The 24,260-nt window shown below is 40.7% G+C and overlaps 1 protein-coding gene across 1 annotated transcript; it reads right to left on the bottom strand.

Moving 5' to 3' along the window:
• Positions 1 to 242: 242 nt before the first annotated feature.
• Positions 243 to 14,329, bottom strand: LOC122347755 (neuronal acetylcholine receptor subunit alpha-3). The gene is made up of 6 exons (XM_043243050.1): positions 14,065 to 14,329; positions 7,566 to 7,705; positions 6,227 to 6,271; positions 4,937 to 5,046; positions 3,687 to 4,746; positions 243 to 1,383 (listed from the first exon to the last, which is right to left on the bottom strand). Exons 1-6 carry the CDS (start codon positions 14,120 to 14,122, stop codon positions 1,258 to 1,260), a joined length of 1,539 nt encoding a protein of 512 aa, XP_043098985.1. The 5' UTR covers positions 14,123 to 14,329; the 3' UTR covers positions 243 to 1,257.
• Positions 14,330 to 24,260: the final 9,931 nt, after the last annotated feature.

Genomic DNA, 24,260 nt, shown 5'->3' with positions numbered 1-24,260 from the left:
GTCACATAGATATGAAACCGCTTTTACACTTAGGAAATGATTATAAAAAGCTGCTACTTCAAAAGACCTAATGCTACTAAAACCAATCATAAAACCAGAGGCACTTCCAACCTCTGCTATAACAGCCAAACCAAGATAAGCATGTGCGTTTCACAGACATACGCCACATTTCCCAGACACACAACACATGAATACACTCATTGCTTGCTGAGTTTAACACAGAGGCAGTAAGACAGAGATCGTAGTGTGTACAACAAAAAAGAACTTATTTTTATTTGAAAGACATCTGTTTAAAAAATGCTTTACAAAAGTGTCAGAAGCTGACAAGTGTAAGTGGGAAAAAAAAATGGTGATGTTAAAGAGGGGATTATGTCGCTTGCTGATGGAGCGAGAGAGAGAGAGAGAGAGAGCATGAGTGTAAGAGAGGGAGGGAAAGCAGTCGTTTTAATAGCCTGCACACCACTAAAAACAGTTAAGGATTTAGACATGGTCAATACATTTGCTTCAAATGAAAAAAATCTTTACCATGCAGTATTTTAGGGATGAGACACACTGAGGGAAAAAATGATTAATTAATCTCATTCTAAACAAATTATTTGGCATAATTGGGACCTGATTATTCATTTTTATTCTGGAATGCAGCCATGCTACAACTCAAAGTTATTTATAGCTCACCCATATTCTTGACTAATTTCATCCCATAATCGCACGGCTCACTGTTTATCCTCAAAGATTTTGGTGAACTAATCTACATAACATAGTTCTTTGTGTATAAACTGGATTTCCTCTACTCTATTCCCACTGGCAAGAAAAACGCTATCACTGTCTTTTGCAGATTTTCCTGAGTGACTGTCAAGTAGCTGAGAGAAATGGCCTTGTTGTTTGGTATAAAACGTCACATATCGTGTGTGTAATCAGATATTGTAAGTGGAACGTAATTCTGAGCGGTGGACACAGAACACCAATCAGTTTGATTAGTCTTCTTATGGACATTTCAGTGCTTCAGGATGGTGATTAGAAAGTTCACTTGGAGTGATTGATCGTTAAAAAGTCAAAAAGCAGTCTTTAAGTCTCCAATTGATGAGTGGCAGAGAGAAAAACAGAACACCTGATTACTTATTGGCTGCGCAAAAACACCGGTATGTAGTTTAGGAGAGTTTTGTTGTAGTGATGGAACATTTGTGATGCTAATGAAATATGGAGCATGTCAGTGACTCAGATAATTATTGGTTAGAGCAGGCAAGCTGGTATAGTTAATTACGAGAGGAAGCCAATCAGAGGTTGCAGGAAGAGGCCCATAGTTCCCAGCACACACACCAGCACAAAGACCCAAAGGAAGATGCGGTCAATCACCATGGCAACATATTTCCAATCATCCTCCACCTAAGAGAGAAAGGGCATACAATAAGAGAAAAGAGGAGAGATGGAAGGTTAATAAATGAAAGAAAAGAGAGGTTAGAGGTAACAGGGTAAGAAAATAAGAGAAAGAAGGAAAATTTGAACACAAGAAAGCAAGGTAAATGGAGGAGAAAATGGCAAATGAGAATGAGTGAAAAGCAGGTCTGCTGACTGTCCAGAATTCTTTATTCACACTACACGGGGATAAGCTAAATTAGATTGTGCTACTATAAGCAGAGCTGCGCGAAACATTTTCCCTCCACATATTTAGGCACTGGGTGCATTACAATGCTAATGTGATTCAGTAGTGAGGCTCTGAGCCAAGAGTGAAGATGAAGGATGAAGTGGTGAGACTTTCCATATCAAAGTGTGATGTCTCCACTGAGGGATCTAAAGCACTTATTGTCAGTGAAGCACTCAGTAAACATTTCCACTGAGAGCAGCTAAGTCGTTTCCGTAAGCTTATGCTAGATGTCTGTGATGTATAACCTGTCCTTGTGAGGGCATTACAGCCAGAGCATGACATGATGTTGGAATTGAAGTCATATCCATTATCCAGTGAGCAATGCAGTTGTTTATTATGAAGGCATTATGACGTGTGAATAGACAGGCGGATGGAACAATGACTACAGATTGATTGCATGCCATGTCATGTTAGTAAAGGTACAGTTAAACAAATAATTACTTTTCCCTGAGGGAAACAAGGTACAACACATTGGCTATTGGAAATCATACCAGAAAGGCATGCCAGTAAAGCCATTATGCACGGTGATGCCAGGTAGCTACATCCATCAGGCAGGAATACAAATGCTGCTTTGTATGTCATTCCTATCATTCAAGGAAGCACTTCACGGTATCTAAGGTGGAGAGGGACTGTGATGTGTTGAACATTGTTCCCCTGCTTCTGGGACAGTTGTTATGTATTCATAGTTATATATAGTTGCTCTGCTCTGTGCAACACATTGACTACAGGACCAATGCTCACGCCCAGTGAATCAAGCAAATATAGAACAGGAATTAATACGACAGCTCAGAAACAGCCATCCCACGAGTTGAATGACTGTGCACTCCCTCAGGCTGTTATATGCCAAGAGCCTCCACAATTCAGTGAGAGAGACGTTTCTTAGGCTGCAATGTACAATGAGCCGGATTGGCAAAACAGACAAAGAGTTGATCAAACAATCTGAAAGGTCCTAGACATATAGTTGAATGGTTAGTCTGATGTGCCTCACATCTCTCAAGGGAATCCCACAGATTTCCTTATGACATGCTGAAAGTTCTGCTAGACTTTCAGAGGTTAAAAAAAGAATGAAAAATAAAGACTTTTTATAGAGAAGGCTTTACCATTATGAACCGTAGAAACAAAACTCTGCCCACAACACTGACCTCAAAGGCCCAGAGCTCTGGTCAGGGATGCTTAACTTCCCTTTTGGGTAGGCTACGCAGATCTGTACGCAAATAGGAAACACCAAGGCTGGTCTACTAGAAGTTTGATGATGTCAGCATACCCTGTTTTTGGTACAAAAAGAAATGCATAAATGAATAGCCTTGGGCCACTGATGAATGGATGCATCTTTTCCTAGAGAAGCACACTGATCTGTTTTGGTATAAAAACATAGGGAACCTCACATTTCCACATAATTCAAAGATACATAGGAGACATAGCAGATCTGTGTTCACCCTTGAAGATGTCATTCCCTGACACAAGGTCCTCCCTTGGTAAGGAGGTCCACCCCTGCCTGGCACAGAGGTCCCATTTAACTTATGTAAGACACAACAGTTGCATTTTATATTCTGACCAGAACATGTTGACCTGTATAATGAGATTCAAAGATCACCAGTAATTCTAGGAAGTTTAGCTTCTGTAACTAGTCAAGCCCCTCACAGAAATATTACATGGTTTCCCATTCCAATGGCTTTTGTAACTATTTGCCAAAACCGAACGCTGCAAAAAAAGGGATCCTTCTATGGCCTTAGAGATGCCACTTTTACCATCCGGTGAACAGAATATAAACAAATGGCTAGAAAGAACAGACAACTGAAAAGCCAACACCAACATGAAGCCTAATTTGACTTCTGCTATCTTAGGGGCCATCAGCTCAACCTGCCACACAAGTGCAGTTTGCTGCCCATCTTACTAATCTCTGTTGGAATGGAAAAGCTCTTCAGGTGTATCCAAATTCCATGTCAAGGAATAATAATTTTGGCAGTGTGTTTATCCAGAGAGCACAGTTCCGTATAGTCAATGTGTTGTACAGAATGGTTTGACTGAATGGAAACAACTTTACCTCTTTGGCTTTGTTGCGGCTCCTCATGTTCTCAGCTATGTACTTTACACTCTCAATAGCCTGTTTGATCTCCGGTGACACCACAGAGAAAGCCACAACTGTGTTAATAGCCTGTGGACTCAACTGACGACTCACTTTCCCACAATCCCCCTCAGTTGCATCTTTCATTGGGTGACATGGGCATCCCCCTTTCTTTCCTTCCAATGCTGCTTTCCCCTCTCCAAATTCCAAAGAGTTCATTGCTCCTTGCTGGGATCCACTGTTTTTCCTCTTTTTTCCCTCTCCTCCTCGTCCTGTTCCAGTTCCGGAAGAGCCCCCACTTTCTAAGCCTCCTTTTCCAGAAGTCTCTGATAGATCGAGAGGCCGACGCATGAGCATAATGCGGGGTAAAGCTCGGAGGAAGACGGAACGGACCCAACTAGGCATAGTGTGGGTCATAGGAGTGCGATAGTGCACATTCAATACAAAGACGGTGATGACTATGGAGAGGGTAACGAAAATCATGGTGAAGAGAAGGTACTCGCCAATCAGAGGAATCACAAGCGAGGTGGACGGGATGGTTTCCGTAATGACAAGAAGGAACACAGTGAGAGAGAGGAGTACAGAGATGCACAATGTCACTTTCTCGCCACAGTCTGATGGAAGGTAGAAGACGAGTACTGTCAGAAAGGAGATGAGGAGGCAGGGAATAATAAGGTTGATAGTGTAGAACAGGGGCAGTCGCCGTATGTAAAAACTGTAGGTTATGTCTGGGTAGATCTCTTCACAGCAGTTGTACTTGATGTCGTGCTTATAACCAGGTGCATCAATGATCTCCCACTCTCCACTCTCCCAGAAATCTTTAAGGTTTACCTTTGAGCCAATAAGAACCAGGTCAATCTTAGCCTTGTCATAGGTCCAGGAGCCAAACTTCATAGAGCAATTTTGATAGTCAAAGGGGAAGTACGTGATGTCCATAGGACAGGATGATTTGAAGATTGCAGGAGGGACCCATGTGATGGTTCCATCATATTTCAAAAGAGCTTTGGTTTTGTCCTCCACCAAGAAGTCCCCAACAGCACTGTGTCAGAAAAAGAACATTTGAATGTTAAGACTGCTAATGCATTCATGCTTCATTTTCTCAGACTGCTAGCTCTGACCATTTTCATTTGGATCTTTTTTTTTTTTTTTTTTTTTGAAAAGGATCTGGAAATATCCCCAAAACTTACATTTACAGAAATTGAATGTTAGGTTTAGAAGACTCCACTCACTTGTTGTAAAGTACAATGTCAGGCCTCCAGATTTTGTTTGATGGGACTCTGATGAATTCAATCCCATCAAACTCTGCAGGTGCCCACTTCAGCTTGTAGTCATTCCATATCTATTATAATATCACAAAAATGCATTTTTATTTTTATGCTTAAGCCATAAGCTGAAGATCAACGCTTATACTCAAAGCTTGTTTGCCCATACAAGTGGCACAGTTCTGATCTGGCATTTACAGTACACTTGTATGTGTGCATGTGTCATCTGTGTTCTGTCACAGCTTTTATTTTTCCATCACCAGAGGAAAAAAAGAAAGCTCATTTTATGCTTGAGCAGACATGTTGTTTATTGAGGTTTGTTAACAAATATGTATAAGGTGTAAATGTGTATAGCAGTGTATTTGCAGAGCTGTGTTTTTGTGCACATTTCTGTTTGTTGACATGTCTGTGAAGAGATGTTGTTAGGACTGCTGATCTGTCTGTGTTCAGTGATATATCAGGCATCCTGCTATCAGGCATTGCACAGACTTATTGTACAATACTACAGGGCTTAACAAAAGCACATGCACATTTTTAGAGAAATTCAGCAAATATTCATCCAAATCCAGAACCCTCCCAACACACTCATAGTAACAATATTACACAATGTATCACAAACAAAAATCACTCTAAACTATAGACACAATATGCTGATTTAAGCAATAATTTGCATGTTGTACTCATTATTTTAGCATTGAAAACATGTAGTATATAAGTAATATTTATCCAAGCACAATATTTTCAGCATGAAATAAGAATCTAGAGCTTCAAACATAACGCAAGTTAATTTCCTGCATTTATCTTCATGCTTGGAAGATGAAAAATAGGTTAAGCTAAATAAATAAGTTTACTAAATTACTATCAAAACAATCTTTGCTGACTGTGAAATAACAGTAGTTTATTATTATTCTGCCGGTTATTAAAAAAAGCGAAATGTTTGATCTAGTTAGACTAGACTCTTTTTGCACATACATTACCATCTTTTTAACCTCTTTCTTTCCATTATTTTTGGAGATAACTATGTGCTACCTTTAGGTTTTCTATTATTTACATAACTTTTCTTTTCATGGTGTCTTGTTTCCACCTACTCATCTGCTCCATATGTACTGTATTGTTCTTCTCCTGTATTACTCAACCCCATCCTTTGTATGTTAATGCTATACACATTTTCTTGGTACATTCTTACCAACAGTGGTACAACAAGCCACGAAAAAACATGTGAACAAGGCCTACATGCTGCGCACAAATATCACTTACATGTCTCAGCCAAAGATTCGTTTCCATGATCTGATTGACTTCATCCTAGAGAGACAGAGACACAGACAGGGGCAAAGACAGAAACAATCAGAAAGAAAGACAGCCATCCTCTATTATTTAGAATGGAACATGTTCTGGCAATGAAATCAATACAGTTCTCGTCTAATGTGAAAGAGAGGTCTGACAAGAAAAGGGGTTTGGAGGTACTTTGAAGTACTTTCATCTACTAGCTTCAAGTCATTCATCACAGTCCCCTCAGCAGTACTAATAGGCCCTGCATATTCGCAAGAAAAATCTGAAAAAAATGCTTGTTGAGCAAATTTCTCTTAATCCTGTGAGTGAGTGAGTGAGTATAATCTATAATCCAGGATTGCGTTCTCTAGAGTGGTGGGTTATGGCTTGTTAATCTCTCAGGTGTCTGTCTCTGTGAAGCAAGAAAAAAAGGTGTGCTGATAATCTTGGCTGCTTTCCCTGGTGAAGTGGAAATTTAATCCAGGAGTTTTAAGAGAAGTGCTGATTTGTATGACGCCGGGGAAAGCACAGAGTCTGCACTACTTCCTGTAACAGTGGGGTGCAAAGGCTTTTAACTCAATTGCTCTCTCTGACCACAGTAAATGAAACAAAAAGCCCTTACAACAACTGAAAACAGCACAGAATTCCACTCACAGGAAGCCACCTGCGAGCAAATCTCCTTTCCATTTTAGAAAAAGACCTCACACGCTATTATCTCTGTAAAGAGGTCAAAAATGCTTGAGTGTTTGTATTTGTTTGAGCTTAAATATCATAGGCTACACTTTAACTAATGCGGACTAGATTTCTCTAGTGTATTGTCTCAGCTTGATTCTTTCCACAAGCATAAAATAATATGATGATCCTGAAGAATTCAGGAAGATGTGCAAACAATAAAAGTCTGGCCATTGCTGGTAAGTTTTTAACGTCAGATAATAGTCGATATTAAATATCCGCATTTGTTTTCTAACTGAAATTGTACAAAAAAAGTAATAAAAGTAATAATCAAAAAGAATCAGTTGTTTTTAATGATACAAGTGAAGTTAGGCATCACAACATTATAATGTACAGTATAAGTAAAAAACAGTGAAATACAGTAAAAAAGATTTGCTAAAGATTACAGTTAACACCGTTATTAAATAGTTAGATTACGGAACATGAAATCTAAATTAAATAAAATGTGAACGATATGAACAACATCCATTTTCATTATAAATATAAAAAATAATCTAAAGAAACAATTTTACAGGCTTAAATCTCATCTCAAACCCAATTTTTCAGACAAGAAAAAGGTTAAGTATTTTGAGACAGTGGATACTGGTTTTCTCACCACTTTAACAAGCTGTGAGATGGAGACCTCAAACTCCACAGTGACGGGGTCAGACACATTTTCCACTGGCCGAATGAACTGATTATACCTCCTGAATAAACGACGAAACAGCCTGTCTTCCCCTTTAGATGAGAAACAATCTGCACAAACAGAGATAAACACACACACACACACACACACATATGCACAGACACACACAGAAATAGAAATGTACTTTAGTATGCAGTGCACTGGGTGGGACCCAGGGATAGACTTCATTCATAATACATTGGGTGGCAAAATAGCAACTGCAGAGAACAAGCGTTCAGTATCAGGAGTGTTATACATCAGCAACAGTAGTTGCTGTCCATGGAAAGAGCTGCCACTCGTCCAACGATAGCTTTTGGCTTCTGAATTTAGAATCTCATGATGAATAAAGCAAAATTGTGTTGGTTTTTGTGGCTATGCCCATACTCTGGTTCTTGTTTTATATTTTGAATGTGTGTTTTTGTAAATATCTGAGTGTGTGCACTGTGTTGCTTTTAGCACCTTCCTCAGGGTCAGAGCCAATGTCCTAGTGGACACTCTTAAGTGCACCAAACATAGTTCTCAAGGTTAGAGGTCATCATCCACTACTAACAAAGAGACCAGTTGTAGTCATGTGGAAAATGGAACCACTTTAAAATAATGCACTCTGAAGGAAGTCTGAAGTCTGAAGGAATGCTAAAGAACATGGGAGAAGTCAAGAACAGGTTAGGGTCGAACTTTTACTTCAAAATTTCGCTGCATAGGATTAGTTAGGTTGTGACTTAACTTGTTTGCACCAATTTCTATACGACAAATATACTAGGATATTGGCATTGTATTGGCATATATGGCATTTGACTTCACTGAAGTATAAACAGGAGCAATGTAAGTTACACCATTGAGTGAATGGGTGCCATCAGCATCAGCCAAACAGTTTAACTTTAAACAGTCACTTCATAAAAATGACGAAAATAAATACATAATAATTAATAATGATGTTTCCTTCAGGTGAAAAAGTCAGTCGCCTGTTGTGCTTTCACATCAACATCCACCAAAATATATGTTTAAAATGGTGCTTGATCTGTGCATATTTCTCTTCTTATTCAGACGAGATGTAATTGAACTCAGGCCGCCGTGAGCGGAGTTGTGCTATTTATGTCACTAAGCACAAAGCTACTGGCGACATATCGTGATACATTTTTTTCTCTCATTTTGATATAATGCTAAACTTCTTCAAATCCGTTCCAATGAACTTTTTTCTTGGTTGGCAAGTAAGTGAAGGTAAGTAAACATTTTGAGTAAATTATTCCTTCAAGATTTAAGTTAAAAATTTGACGTTTTATGATTTACTGTACCGTACCGTATACCATGTGAAAAACACAAGATGTGTGGAGACAGTATATAAGTGATATAACTGCTCCATAAGTTGACTTCATCTGCATTTCGTAAACAGTGCTTTGCCATTGTGATCTCTGTAATAATCTGTTCACCTCCGTAAAAATAAAACAGGACTGACTGCAGTGAGTCTTACAGAAAATCATTTGTTATAATTTTAAACACCCAGAAACATTCATACGCTGAGAGTTCAGAGCTGCTGTCTCACGCATGTATGGCTCTTACTTTCCTCTTCTAATTACTTCAACTAGTTAACTCTCCAATGGCCCCCTCTGTTAATGGGGTTAGCCAAGGATAGCAAGGCCCGGCTTCCATTAATTAAACAGACTTAACCCTCATTCAAATATAAGATACAAAGTGGAGAGTTGAAGTTTAGAGTTACTTTTTCTGAACCCCATCAAGCTTAAGATAACCCTTTTAAATTAAAGTAGAACAGTGTCCACACGGACCATAAAGTCTCTTAAAGTTGAACTTTTAAACAGACCCTGGTGGGAAACGTAAAAGAATAGTGCATCATAAATTAAATGATTTTTGATTTACTTACACAAATGCTGTTGATTTTTCGTTTGAAGAATTTTGAAAATACTGATAACCAAGTTTACTGACTTTAATTGACTTTCATTGCATGATCAAAATAAATATAACGACATAAGGGTGAGTATTGGGTGCACAATTTTTTTAACTATATATTATTGTCCAGTGAGTTCGGAGGTTCCCTGTGATTCTTAGTATTTGCCACAACTTGCAAAGCAGGAAAATATTTGCCAATTGATAATATATTATTTATATATTATAATTGATAATATTAACACTCTCAGTCAAAAACAAAAATAAAACAGGATGAAGCCATATTTTATGTCCAAGATACTACTGACAAGATCTGTCAATTACACCGTATTCATTCATTTCAGAGTCTAATTCACATTAACACATAAGAATTGAGCAGAAGGCACTATCGTAATTGCAAGAGAGCTGTCAGTGGCCACAAAGAGGATGTAGGCTGGTCAAAAATAGCAGCGGCACTAGCGTTAAAATTACAGTTCATAACAGTTAAACCCAACATATTTGATTTGGTCCACTGGATCCAGCACTGAAGCCCATTAAAATTGCAATTACATCCAAAAAAGGTATGACTCACTGTGAATTTTTCCCCTTCTTTACTGAAATGAGTTTTTTTTTTTTTAAAGTATTGTGCATGTGCTGCACTTCCTTTTTCCTCTAACAGATATTTTAGACATTGTGGCCTTGTTTTTTATTGAAAAAATTGTATTCATGAGCGCAGGCTATGATGAAATTCCAATAAGGCATATAAAAGGGTTTTGTTAAAGGCACTAGTACCACGGGATTGATGATATATCAAATATTCACTTTGGTCACTATCAGGTCAATCGGTTTGTAATCTTTTCATATCTCACAACTTAGGTATGTTTCAATAGCATCTTTATTTTACATTTCAGTGGCTATTTATAACTACATTTATTTTGATTTTAACTGGTTTTCTGAGCCGCAGCAACAGTGATGAAGAATGTCCAATCTGTGATAATATAAGCCATGTTTATAAGTCACTCGTGAACTGCTGCTGAGCTCATATGCCCTCATTTAGAAGTAATGAGAGAGCTCTTCCTCTCAAGTGAGCGGGACACTAAGTGTGTTTCTCTGTCAGTGGAGGAAAAGCATTACAGATAGAATCAGACAGGTGAGCTGTTCTTGTTGCCCAGAGACTTGAGCCTGCAGCAGCACACACATGCCTGTTCCCCACAGCAGACTTTTATGTGTGTGTGTGTGAGGTGCTGTCAGGACATGCATCACTGTCTGTGCATGTGGTGCGTATGTGTGTGTGTGAGTGTGTGCACGCTATCTGGAACAAAGAGCACGGGCGACATGCGCGTCTATGTGAATTTCTGAGTAATACTGAACGCAGAGAGAATGACACTAAGCCACCTGGAAATCTTCGTATTTTCAGCACTGTCATCCATTCTTTAAGAGGTAAGCTTCTCTGATAGTCTCAAGGTGAACTTAGGGCAATCATAATTTCTTCTTCTCTCAGCTCACCCTACATATGAATTGGAGCATTACCTCATATCACACTGAAACATATCAAATTGTGCAACTGCGGGCTCCGAGACCTTTGACATCTTCTATATAAACTAGCCTCGGGAAGGCAGAAGAAATAGAGGTGGCAAAGCTTGGATTTAAAAGAACTGGAAACAATTCAGAATGTCCTTACACCCATTCTTGAGGTGAAGAGATTCATTTTCGCTTTTCTTTTGTTTACTTTCTCAAGCTTTCTTTCTTTTTCTCTTTTGGAGCAGAGGGGTTTACCTCCCATAACCGTTCTCCCTGCTGGAACTTCATTGATTTCTCTCCTCAGCACCAAAACACAGATGTGAAGCTATAGAAAAAGAGCGCTTGGGTGGATAAAAGAGCAATCCTCCCAGAGGATGTTCCTCCCCAGAGATCTGTGTAAAGCCTATAGTATGAATGAACACACACACACACACACACGTATATACAGTATATATATATATATATATATATATATATATATATATATATATATATATATATATATATATATATATATATAAATATATGTATATAAACCCCTTGGTTTGAACAATAATGTCAATAATAATAATTTTAAAAATTACAATAAATATGTATTGCTTACTATAAATGTTCTTTAGTGTTCTTAATGTGACAAAAACAATGAAAAATCCCTTTAAAGGTACTTTCATATTTGTTTATTATATTTATTTATTTGTTTTTGTTTATGACAACATTAATTTAGGTCACAAAATAGGTCAAGTAAAATAAATAGTGTGTTATATTTAATATATTATATATTATATATAATATATTAGTGCCTGGAACCCTAGAATAAACCTGTTCACACTGTCTTGCAAAATCTAGCAATCCGAGTTATTGTAGCATAATATTCAAAATGCTGATTTTGAATTGAAAAGGTTTGACAAATTCATAAAATTGTATTTTTAATACGAATATTAATTTTTCTAGTCACAAGAAAATGATCACGTAACAATGGTGGGTAAAGATATTCTTAAAAGTTCTTAACCCTTGTCCAGTAAATCACAAACAAAAGGAAAAGTCTTGGAGCTTTTGAATATTGGGGAATTAAGATAATTGAGAATAACAGTTAAAGGTATTTGTTAAATGGGCATTTTAATGGGAATGTCACTTCTATTGTACTGCATTTAAAATAAAAACAATTGTCCAATATTTAAAAAAAATTAAATATGAGTACGCTCAATTATTACATTACTGAGTGCGTGTGCGTGTGATAGAAATGTCTTTCTTTAATCACTTAGTGCATTATTTTACATGATCAAAACTAAAAAGTTTTCTTAGTTTTCGCTTACCTATAAAAACAACAACAACATTGCTTTACTTTATTAAAACTACTACTTTGTAAACCATGTGTCTCAAAATAGATATTTTTGGGGGCTGCATCAAAGGAATTATATAGCTAACCCTACAAAACATGACTTTTAGTAATCTGGTGTCTAACTCTGCAGAAAGTAATAAAAGTAAAAATAAAAAAATAAAAATTGCTAAAACAAAATAAGCTGTCCATCCTCACTGAATGACAATTCCACTGCAATTATGAGTATGAGTAAATGTACCTCTGCCTTGTACCTTGCTTACCATAACTTTATATGTGTGCATATATCTGGAGAAACCTGTCCAAACATCTCTCTCTCTCTCTCTCCCTACTCCTCACTTTATACAGGGGCCTTGTGATCAGTCCAGCATGGAGAGAAGGCTTGCAGCGCCAATGACATACAGCTGGAGTTGAACACAAGTTCATCCTCAGACAGTTTTTTTCTCTCCGAGCTCAGAACAGCATAAGGAATTTAGCGATGTGAAAACTCAACAGGATGAAAACGGCGTGTCTCCTTTGAATGTTTGCCCGCTTCTAAGTTTATCTCCAAAACGCATGACTCACTCTTGACTGACACATTGCATGGCGGCGACGAAGTCTTATTTAGATGCAGGTTCACCAGCCAAGCCAAACAAGAAGATAACGAACTTACAGCAGACACTTAACCCGGCGACGAGCGAACACGACCAGGCGCGGACTTGTTGCTAATTTTACGTAACATCTTTCTCTCAGTCAAGAAGACTAAATATTTCAAGGCAGTGACGCACAAGCGGGTGTTGACGAAAGTGGAAAGCCGAGTGATTAACACGCATTTCATTACAACAACGCCACTGGGCTCACCTACCGGTTTCATTCTGCCTTTAAAAGGCTTTAAAGTGATTAAACAAAACTGTGCTATCGCTGTTGTCTAAAATAGCCTTCGGATTCCCCGCAGTTAGTGTCTCCGGAGCGAGACGAATACGCGCCCGAAACTCCGCGTTCCGCCAACAGCGCGAAGAACGGATTTGACTATATTAAAACGTAACGCTTTGACATTATGAACCGTTATTAAGATTACTATCGAAGCAAAATAACTCACCTATAGACAGATACAAGGTGAATGTCACGGTCACGGATGACAGACCGAGCGCTCATTTAAATGCACAAACCAAGACCGTCAGCTTGTTTTTGGTTATGTTTCGCATTAACAAAACCACAAATCATGAATTATCTATGACCATTTTGTTCAAGCCCTTTTTCACTTAGGTTATTAGGTGGAACACCAAAAGAGGCGGAATATTCTGACAGCGATCGATTGCCAGTCACTTTAGACGTGTTTTTGCACATAGTGTAGTAAATAGTGACTTGTTATTGTGCCTGATACATCGCTTTGTTTCCCACAGAAGAAAGTAGGCTAAGTCATAAGTCAAAGCATAAGAGTGGATGGTGACTGGATATTCATTTTGGACGGACTATTCGTTTATATTACATGACAACTGAGAAAATGCCCTCAAACAAACTTGGTAGGACAGTAGGCTGGAGCACGGTTGTTTATTACGGCTGACACAGTATGAGCTAATACTTTTTTTTCCCCACACTTGATCTCAGAAGGCTACTATTGAGGTCAGCGGGCACAGGAGACGTAGAACAAGCAATATTATCCAAAGTTTTCGTGTTCATAAAATCTATCGACACCTTAAACGCGGTTGAACTTACCTTGCGTTATCAGAACGATTAAAAGAAAAAACAAAGTGACTCTCCCCGCAGAATTCATCGAGCGTCGCAGGTAGGGAGTCGGTCTCCCTTTCCAAAAGAAAGTAACAAATTCGTGAAAGGGTCGACAAGGAACAAACTGTAGAAATGGTGTTTGTGGATCCCGGTTGTGTGACTGGAGTTGCGCTTTCCGCGAGCAGAAGGAGCGCGTGAGGCGGATTTGATTTCGTCCCTCCCCCTAGGCGCGCGCATCCTTCCCCACGCGCGTCTTCAAGCAAGTGTCATTAATGAGCCGCGCAATTACAGTGGTTTTTTTGTGCAGCTATTTAAAGAGGCAGTTCGCGCAGACGCGACAGTTCTGTTATGGTTTTCTCAACTTCGCGTCAAGCTAGACTGTCTGCAGAACGCCAAAGGCATTTTGGGAAAAATGTCCCGTTTATTTCCACGCGTGCTGCAAATGAATGGTACAAATAAGTCGGTAGTTCATGTATAACTACTGTCTTCCAGAGCCATAGCTTCGTGTCATGAACGATCCCAAATTCATGTAATTCATGTAAAAATCATTTTTGTGAAATATGGCTCAATTCGAATCGTTTATGCGATCGGGCTCAGGCGAGGCGTTCCTTCAGCTGGTTCTTTCAGAAATCACCCTTCTTTCTCGACAATGCACCAAACTTCTAAGTGAATAGAAATTTTAAATTTTAGCTATTGTAGCCTACTTTGAGCTCACTGTTTATTGTTATTTCCTGGAAATAAAATCAGTATTTTCTTCAATTTCACATTCTGTGTTTCACAGAAAAAACAAACAAATAGCCTCATTTTGGAACAGTGTAATGCTAACAGAATAATTGGTAGAGGAATAGTCAGTCCAAAAATCTGTGATTATCTATTCACCTTCATGTTGATCCAAGCCTGTATGAATTCATATATATGTGGAAAAAAGGTTACCTTTGAATTTGACTGTATGGTCAAGAATATGTATAATAGAAAGTCAATGTAAAGTGGACCATATCTTCTTTAGCCATTCCACACAACGGTTGATTGCTTCATAATATTACAATGTAAAATACTGAATTACAGCTGTTTGTGAAGTTTTTATATATAAGACTGTTATACATAATTATATATAATAATTGGAATGATCACTATGACATATACATAGTCATTTAAAATTTCAAAGGAATAACTTACTATTTCTCCAAAAATACATTTGTGCCTTTACCACAATGAAACTCTTACAACATATTGTCATATCACTCTTGGCATAACAGAAAATCAGACAGAAATGTGACCTCTAAAGAGGGTTATCTTCTCTTACTTGCATGTCGAAGAGGTCGGCTACAAAAATTTTTTGTCAAGTTTTAAAAGCAGAGCAGTCGATAAAGAGTTCTGGGTTATGGCAGGTGACTAACAAAGTGCCCCTGGAAAAGCCTCGGGAATATTGATTAAATTTAGCTTCCCATTATGAAAGCCTTGCCTTTGACATCATCACGCAGAGCGTTTAGGAAAATGTAGTTTAAATGTCACTTTAATAATACAGAGCAAACACAAAGACATCACAGGAGTTAAAAGACGGAGGTCTTTGATTTGTGTAACATTTAAACCTTAAACACAAATGCGAAGGCCAGAGGGACACACGTGGCTCAGCAGCTGTTATTGTTTTCCCATCAGACAGCTGCGTTGATCTGTGTGTTTGTGCTGTGAAGATAATGAGAGAGAAAGCGAAGAGACTGTAAAACCATCTGACCTTACAATTAAATCCTTGGATGATAACAGGATACAAAGATTATTGTAATGTTCATTTCACAGTGCTAATAGTGTACATTTTCACATAAAAATACGGCCACATCTAAATGATCTGTTGAAATGTAACATTATCCAACATTATCTTTCTTCCAATAATATTTCATTTTATGGATAATGTTCTTGTGTGTGTATGTTTCAGATTTAAATATATATATATATATATATATATATATATATATATATATATATATATATATATATATATATGTCACTCAAAAAAAAGAAAATTTAATGGAAAATTAGTCACCCTTAGTCAGTCCAAGATGTATGGAGCAGATTTGTAAATATGTACGTTTATGTACATGACTTGCTCACATATGGATCATGTGCGGTGAATGGGTGCCGTTGGATTGAGAGTTCACACAGCTGTTAAAAACATCACAATAATCCACAAGTAATCAACAACACTCCATCCATCAGCAAGTATGCCTTTTGTAAAAAACAAAAAAAAAACAATCATTATAACAATTATAAATTAAGACCATTGCTTGTGGCTAATATATGAGTCCCTTTTACATTTTCGGCTAATTTTCATTTCATTAGTGTGGTAACAGGATTGATAAACATTAACAATGACATAATATAACCGTCAACAATGCACAATTTATTTATATACTATAACATACCACAAAGGTATTTATTTATATGTCCCTCTCCTTTTTATTAGGCGTTGCTTATCCTGTCAATATTCACAATTGTTGGCTTGTGTTAAAAGTTCAAAGAATATGATTGGGTGAAAGGTTAAGGAGTGTAATTCTGTTTCTAACTCATTTTGTGTGCAGCAGGGGAACAGTTTGTCTCTATTTGGTAGCTCACCCCCCTCCTCCCCTCTCTCTCTCTCTCTCTCTCTCTCTCTCTGTCTCTCTCTCTCTCTCTCTCTCTCTCTCTCTCTCTCTCTCTCTCTCTCTCTCTCTCTCTCTCTCTCTCTCTCTCCCTCTCTCTCTCTCTCTCTCACTCGACCCCCCGTGTCTCTGTTTACGTCAACTCTCTCTCTCTCTCTCTCTCTCTCTCTCTCTCTCTCTCTCTCTCTCTCTCTCTCTCTCTCTCTCTCTCTCTCTCTCTCTCTCTCTCTCTCTCTCTCTCTCTCTCTCTCTCTCTCTCTCTCTCTCTCTCTCTCTCTCTCTCTCTCTCTCTCTCTGTCTCTCTCTCTCTCTCTCTCTCTCTCTCTCTCTCTCTCTCTCTCTCTCTCTCTCTCTCTCTCTCTCTCTCTCTCTCTCTCTCTCTCTCTCTCTCTCTCTCTCTCTCTCTCTCTCTCTCTCTCTCTCTCTCTCTCTCTCTCTCTCTCTCTCTCTCTCTCTCTCTCTGAGTGTGTGTACGCTAGAGGGAGCAGGTGCAGCAATTTGGAGCCCTGTATCAGTCTTTACACAATTGCTAGTTCAATCAGGGGCTTTTGTCTTTTCCCTCACGCACTTATTTTCATTTCAGTTAAACAAATCAGTTCAAATTTAGATTGAGTCATTATTTAAGCCGAAGATAAAAATGTTTATGAACATGAAAATGTGCATGATTGTATGTAATTACACAGTCTTATATTCTCCGTCACCAAAAACGGTCATAAATTTGAACAAAAGCTTTTGTAAATACATGCACGTTACTTAATTTAATGCTTTGTTGCTTGCTTAGTAATCTGCAGTACTAACAAAACACATTAATTTCGAAACAAGAAAATATGAGAGAAAATGCTAAGGAGTCAGTGTCTGTATGCATGCATGACGGTCGATATTTGGTCTGTACTTTGTGAGAATTAGACCATTTTATGGGTACGCCACTGCCGCTGTCCGTGGTGCTAAACATTGATCTGTGGTCAAAGCAGTGTCTATGAAGCTTTTCCTGTTTTTGAAGGAATATTTATGTGTCTGTAAATGTAAACAGACTAACACCTTGGGGTCCTATTGATACTTTTATATTTTTGCTTTTATGATGCTTATATTTTCAGCATTTTGCCATAAATTAGTTAGTGGCGCCTGGAAAAATGGGATGGGGGGGGGAAGGTGGATCTGGACGTGGCACACTCCAGGAACACTTTAGCTCTATCTAACCTTAACAGACCATAACCAGATAGATGCCTTTTGCCACTAAAGATCATGTTAGAATTTTTCGTTGGGTAGACTTTAAAACTGAAAATAAAACTATTAAAACATTATTTTAATGCTAATTTAATTGTATTAAAATAAAGCTGAGATGTAATGAAATACAAATATTTCCACTCCCATCATCCATTGCACTGATGATGCACATACCTGATTGCACTCATCACACGCTCACCTGCATTCAGTCACTCACAATAATAATTCTCTCTCTGCTCCTAGTATTATTTAGCCTTTATCAAGCCATTTTGTGTGTGTTTTCAGTTTAATCTCCAGTATTGCTCTGCATGTTTCACTCCCCTAGTGTTAGCTGCTTTACGGAACCAGTTTTTGCTTTCATAGTCTTGTGTCCATTCTTAGGTTTTCTTAGTTTGGTTAGTTTAGGTGTTTTCCTGTTGTTAGCGGTGTATCTTGGATTAGCCCTTCGCCTGCTGTTTTGGACCCTGTACCTGTATGACCCTTCCCTTGTGGTTCAGGATTATCACTCTTGTTTTGCTATCTGGATTATGTTCATTAATCAAAGACCCACGCTTGCCCTGGTTTTTGTTGTTGTGTTGTTTTCCGTCGCTCTCTATATATCTCTATTTATTTGACCCTGCCTGTGTTTGACTACATTTCTCAATAAAATCCTGCACATGGATCTGTACACCTCACGTCACGTCACGTCGACTCCGTTACAGTAGCAATGACTGAATTGTAAATAAAATTAAAAGAGAAAATAGAAACTTAAAAAAATGTTAATAAATAGTATAATAGTATAAATATTACTACGCTGGAGTTTAAGGAGTTGGTTTACCATATGTATAAACAATATATTATTTAGGATTGATTGAATCGCATTGGAAAATTATTTTCATCCTCTGCCATTAAGATTCAGAGGCGGACAGAGTGAATAGTTCATGGATGATGTGTGTCCAGCATAAATCAGCAGCGGATCTAAAATCATACCATTTAGATTTTTTTCCTTTCCACTTTTCCTCTTTTCTCCATCTTTAATTCATGGCTTCCTAAAAGCAAGACGTAGTGACTCACAGAGCCATTAATGTCTCACTCTTTCTCGTCTCTCGCTGTTCTTCTCTCTCAAATCTGTGTCTGCTTTTTCTGTCTCTCCACCCACCCTGCCACGTCCCAAACACTCTTTTAAAAGCTTCTTCTCTCTTTGGAACAGGACTGCATCTTCTAGCGCATATTAAAAATAGAAAAATAAAGTTGCATTCCCCAATAGGACTTTTATGGCCTTGTAAATTATTCACCTCACACATCTACAATACCTAGATGATTATACCTGAGTGCTTTTATTCTTTGCTAGTACAGCGGGAATATCTGGAATCACGATCATCCATTATGAGTGCCCGGCTTGCCTGGTGTTGGGTAGAAAACCAAAAAACCAGCAGAGACTGTCATCACAGCCTCAGACAGACCCAACAGATCCAGCTGATCCTGCCAAGATCTTGGTAAATATAGGGATCTTTTGAATTACTCTCTTACCAGTTACTTACTAATAATATCCCGTTTGCTTTATGCAACGCTTCGCAGAGTCAGTCTTTGGAATTGAAAATGATTTCAGTAACAGGTGTTATTCTCAAACATTCCACATTATACAGTACAAACACATTTTAATATCGCTTCCTCTCTTCAAAAAGTCCTCTCACCTGAATCAGGAGAGAAATGTGGATAGAACACAATATGGATTATAGACAAGAATTTTATTCTATATATTTATTTATTATTTTGGTGCTTAAAATGGCTTTAATGGTGAAAGTTGTTCTTATAATACTCAGCTAGGGGGGATTATTGTAATGTTTTTATCAGCTTTTTAATGCTGATTCTGACGGCACCCATTCACTGCAGAAGATTCATTGGTGAGCGAGTGATGAAATGTAATGCTAAATCTTTTCAGATGAAGAAACTCATCTCCATCTTGAATGGCCTGAAAAAACTGATATCATGTCATGAGCATATGCTCCATAGTTCATGAACTCAACAATGCTAACAATGGTAACAGCAAAGCTTGACTGGACCGGTTTTGTCAACTTCAAAATAATCCTGCAATTTTCAGTTTATCATAGACCAAGTAAGTATTTACATTGTTAACTTTATTTAGAATTGGTATTAAGAAAACTCACCTCATCCATTTATAAGAAAAAAGTCTTTAAATCCCATAATTCTGAATTTCTCACAAGCATTAACACATTTGTTGACCAGTCACCACATTAAGACCTGAAGACCCAAACTATTTCTTAATGATAAATCACTTTAGTTAGTGGAGGACTACATTATACTACAAACACACATATAAAGACATGCAAAGACAAATACAATCTTGCAGCTAAATAATACAGTGATTTTAGAGTCTATTGCCTCGAGTGTTGCTAGACTTACAGGAAGCTCAGAGGCCACCATGACAGTTAGTGGCTGTGACAGTCAAAGGATGAAGTGGCTTTCCTCTATCTGTTCCATATTTTCTACCTCTACCTCTCACTCACTCACTCTTTTTCGTATTTCTATGTGCAACTGAAGAGAACCAAATCACCATAAAACTTTTATGGACAGTGAAATAGCCTATATGTAAAGAAATTTTGAACTGGCCGTGGCTTGCATGGAGTAACATTAATCATTTTTTTCTAAAATAATATACAATATCAAGACATGTCAGTCTACGAGATCTTCAGCGATACTTAATCTTAAAAGAATACTTTACGTATAAATGGCGTCTTCATTTACACGCTCACGTCATTCTAACCTGTATAACTGATATCATTCAGTATAATATAGATATTTTGATGTCAATGATAACCAAAACTGTTCGGTATGTTTTGTTGGGATATCTTCACAATATCATATTTTGCATTCTGCATAAGGAGGAATGTCATACAAGGAATTCGATGAGGGTGAATAAATGATAACAATAATGATAATGATATTTTCATTTTGGGGTTAAAATATCCCTTTAAAGGAGGAAGAGAGATATTACGCTAGTTGTACAAAATATTTTGGGGGTTTTTTAACTTCAGCCGCTAGTATGTTTTTGTAAAACAAACTGGTTTCTTTTTCTTGTTTTCCTTTCCTTTTCTGAAGATTACAAAATTCTTGGAATTTTCTATGTGCTCAACATATCTTTACTGCTGTATCTTTCAAATATGTTTTGTGCTACAAATATGTAAAATAGTTTTAAGACCCAAAGACCCAAACTTCCTCATCCGCCTGCTGGAGCAGGGGGATTGCTCTCTCGAGGACTATACAGAACTATTCCTCGAACTGGCCAACGACTCTCGCTACCCGGACTGCTCTCTGCTCGAACTCTATTTCCGCGGACTTAACACCTCCAGCCAAGCGCAGCTGTCCGGGAGCGGTCCTCGAGAGAGCCTCGCCACAGCGTCGTCGAGTGGGTGCTGGTGTCCTGCAAATCAACCATGATGGTTGCGCCTGAGGACAACGACACCAGCCCCACTCCAGATCCAGAGCCCAACTCATCCCTTCACCGCATGGTCGAGCCCCAGCCTGAGCCCACTGCTGACACGGGGGCGGAGTCGAGCGTGACCACGGACCCATCGTCACAGAGGCGACAGAGCCGTGGAGCGTAACAGGACCCGAGCCGTGATCGTCAGACCAGGTGCGCGAGCCAGCAACGGAGCTCCCGCGGTGGAGACAGCCGATCTGCGAGGAGAGCGCGGAGTGGAGCTCCGCCCACTACACATCGGCTGAGGATGAGCTGATCATCCACCTGGGGCTGCTGGATCTGCAAAGGAGCTGGATGATGTAGACTTGGACTTGACTTAGACTGGGCACCTCCCCTGTATCCTGAGTTCCTGTTCCCGTTCAGCTACCCAGTAAGCCCGCTGGTTCCGCCCAGCCGTCCCGTTAGCCCGCTGGTTCCGCCCAGCCGTCCCGTTAGCCGCTGGTTCCGCCCAGCCGTCCCGTTAGCTCGCTGGTTCCGCCCAGCCGTCCCCGTTAGCTCGCTGGTTCCGCCCAGCCGTCCCGTTAGCTCGCTGGTTCCGCCCAGCCTTCCCGTAAGCCCGCTGGTTCCGCCCAGCCTTCCCGTAAGCCGCTGGTTCCGCCCAGCCTTCCCGTTAGCTTCGCTGGTTCCGCCCAGCCTTCCCGTTAGCTCGCTGGTTCCGCCCAGCCTTCCCGTTAGCTCGCTGGTTCCGCCCAGCCGTCCCGTTAGCTCGCTGGTTCCGCCCAGCCGTCCCGTTAGCTCGCTGGTTCCGCCCAGCCGTCCGTTCCTGTGCCCGCGCGCGTGCGCTCTGTCCCGTTCCTGTGCCCGCGCCACGCGCGCGCTTCTGTCCCGTTCCAGTGCCCGCGCGCACGTGCGCCTCCGTCCCGTTCCAGTGCCCGCGCCACGTGCGCCGTCCCGTTCAGTGCCGCGCCACGCGCGCTCGTCCCGTTCAGTGCCCGCGCCACGCGTCGCGCTCCGTCCCGTTCAGTGCCCCGCGCCCGCGTGCGCCTCCGCCCGTTCAGTGCCCGCGCCACGTGCGCCTCCGTCCTGTTCAGTGCCCGCGCCACGCGCGCTCCGTCCCGTTCCAGTGCCCGCGCCACGTCGCTTCCCTCCAGTGCCGCCTCAAGTTTTCCACCCTCCCACCCATGCCACACCACGTCGATGGATCCCAGCAGCCCCTGCGCTCATCCTCAGCAAACCATCTGGAGCTCGCCACGGGTCTGCCGGTCTCCATCGCCATCGAGGTTGGAGGATCCCGCCTCACCGTCCTGCCTCCGAGACCCAGACTCTCCTCGGCCCGTAGACCCGTCGGCTCCCCTGGGCTCCTAGCTCCCTCCTCTACACCGTGGTCCGTCAGTCCACCAGCTCCACCAGGCTCCATCGTCCCTCCGGCTCCGCCTTGGTCTGTCGTCGACCATCCGTCGCCTCGGGATTCCTCTCCTCCGGCTTTGCCTCGTCCTCCATCCCACCGGCTCTGTCAGGCTCCTCCTTCCTCCGGCTTCACCTCAGTCCTCAGTCGCTCTGGCTCCGCCGCGTCCTTCCCGCCCCCCCGTCTCCGTGTCAGTCGCGAAGCCTGCGGCGTGCGCGCTTGGACCTCCAGCGCCTCGGCGTCACCCTGGCTCTTCGGCTCTCCGTCTCCACCTCGGTCTCCTCCTCCACCTGCTCCGCCACCGTCGGTCGGCCCCATGGAGTCGATGGCTGCTCCTCCTCCATGGCTCCTCCCTCCGTCGGCTCCACCTTGGACCACCATAGCTGGGCTCTGGATCTCCTCCTGCTCCGGACTCCTCCTGTCTCCTTCCTGGCTCCTCCCTCCGTCGGCCCCACCGTGGACCACCATAGCTGGGCTCTGGATCTCCTCCTGCTCCGGACTCCTCCTGTCTCCTCCCTGGCTCCTCCCTCCGTCTACACCTCCTTGGACCCTTCTGCCTTCTGCCTGCCCACTCCTGGGGATCCGTCCTCCACCACAACCTCCTCCCAAGACCCGGTATCCCCAAATCTTAGTCATTTTGGTTTTTGTTTGTTTTTGTTTGTTACCCTTTAGGTGCGAGGACGCACCTTCCGGGAGGGGGGGGTAATGTCACATCTCTGGACTCTTTGTTTGTTTTTGTCCCGTGCCATGTGCTCCCTGTGCCCTGCCTTCCCTCCGTGTTAATTATGTTATTGTCATCAGCTGTGTCTCGTCAATTACCCTGTGTATTTAAGTCCTGTGTTTTGAGTTCTGTTGGTCCGAGCGTCGAGGTCCTTACCTGATGTCTTTACGTGTGTTTATCCTGCCTGCCTGTTCTACCTGCCTGCCTGCCTGCCTTTATATCTTTATTTTGTCATTCTTGAGATTAAATCCATTTAAGTTTATTTTGAGCCTCGTCTCCTCAGTCTCTCGAAAGCGCAACCGTGACACATACATATTTATAATTACTTGGCTGGTTTGCAGCTAGTGTAAAGCTGCAAGAATGATGGTCAGCACCTCCAAATCTGAGACCATGATTCTCAGCTAGAAAAGGGTGGATTACCCACTCTGGGTACTGGGTTCAAGTACCTCAGGACCTTGTTAACCAGTAAGGGTTGGCTGGAACATGTAAGCAGTGGAGCAGCAGTAATGTGGTCATTGTACTGGGCTTTGTCATCTGGGAGAGACTCAGAGTCAGAGCAGACATTGAAAGAAGCCACTTGAGGTGGTCCAGTTATCTGGTAGGATGCCTCCAAGACACCTTCTGGTGATTGTTCCAACTGGGAAGAGACCCTGGGGCAGAAACAAGACACGCTGGTGGGATTATTATTATATATTATAGGCTATTTGTGAACCACAAAACCATCATAAGTGTCTTTTTTTTAAATTGAGATTTATACATTATCTGAAAGCTTTACAAACT

Source organism: Puntigrus tetrazona, chromosome 1, assembly GCF_018831695.1.
Source record: "Puntigrus tetrazona isolate hp1 chromosome 1, ASM1883169v1, whole genome shotgun sequence".
Taxonomy (NCBI): domain Eukaryota; kingdom Metazoa; phylum Chordata; class Actinopteri; order Cypriniformes; family Cyprinidae; genus Puntigrus; species Puntigrus tetrazona.
The sequence above is the reverse complement of the archived record's forward strand: the minus strand, read 5'-3'. Positions and strand labels throughout refer to the sequence as shown.

Coding starts and splice junctions, on each gene's coding strand:
- LOC122347755 (XM_043243050.1), bottom strand. CDS start 14,122: ATGAATTCTGCGGGGAGAGTCACTTTGTTTTTTCTTTTAATCGTTCTG. Junction 5,047..6,226: donor CGAATCTTTGGCTGAGACAT/GTAAGTGATATT, acceptor ATATTATAATAG/ATATGGAATGACTACAAGCT. Junction 4,747..4,936: donor GACATTGTACTTTACAACAA/GTGAGTGGAGTC, acceptor TTTCTGACACAG/TGCTGTTGGGGACTTCTTGG.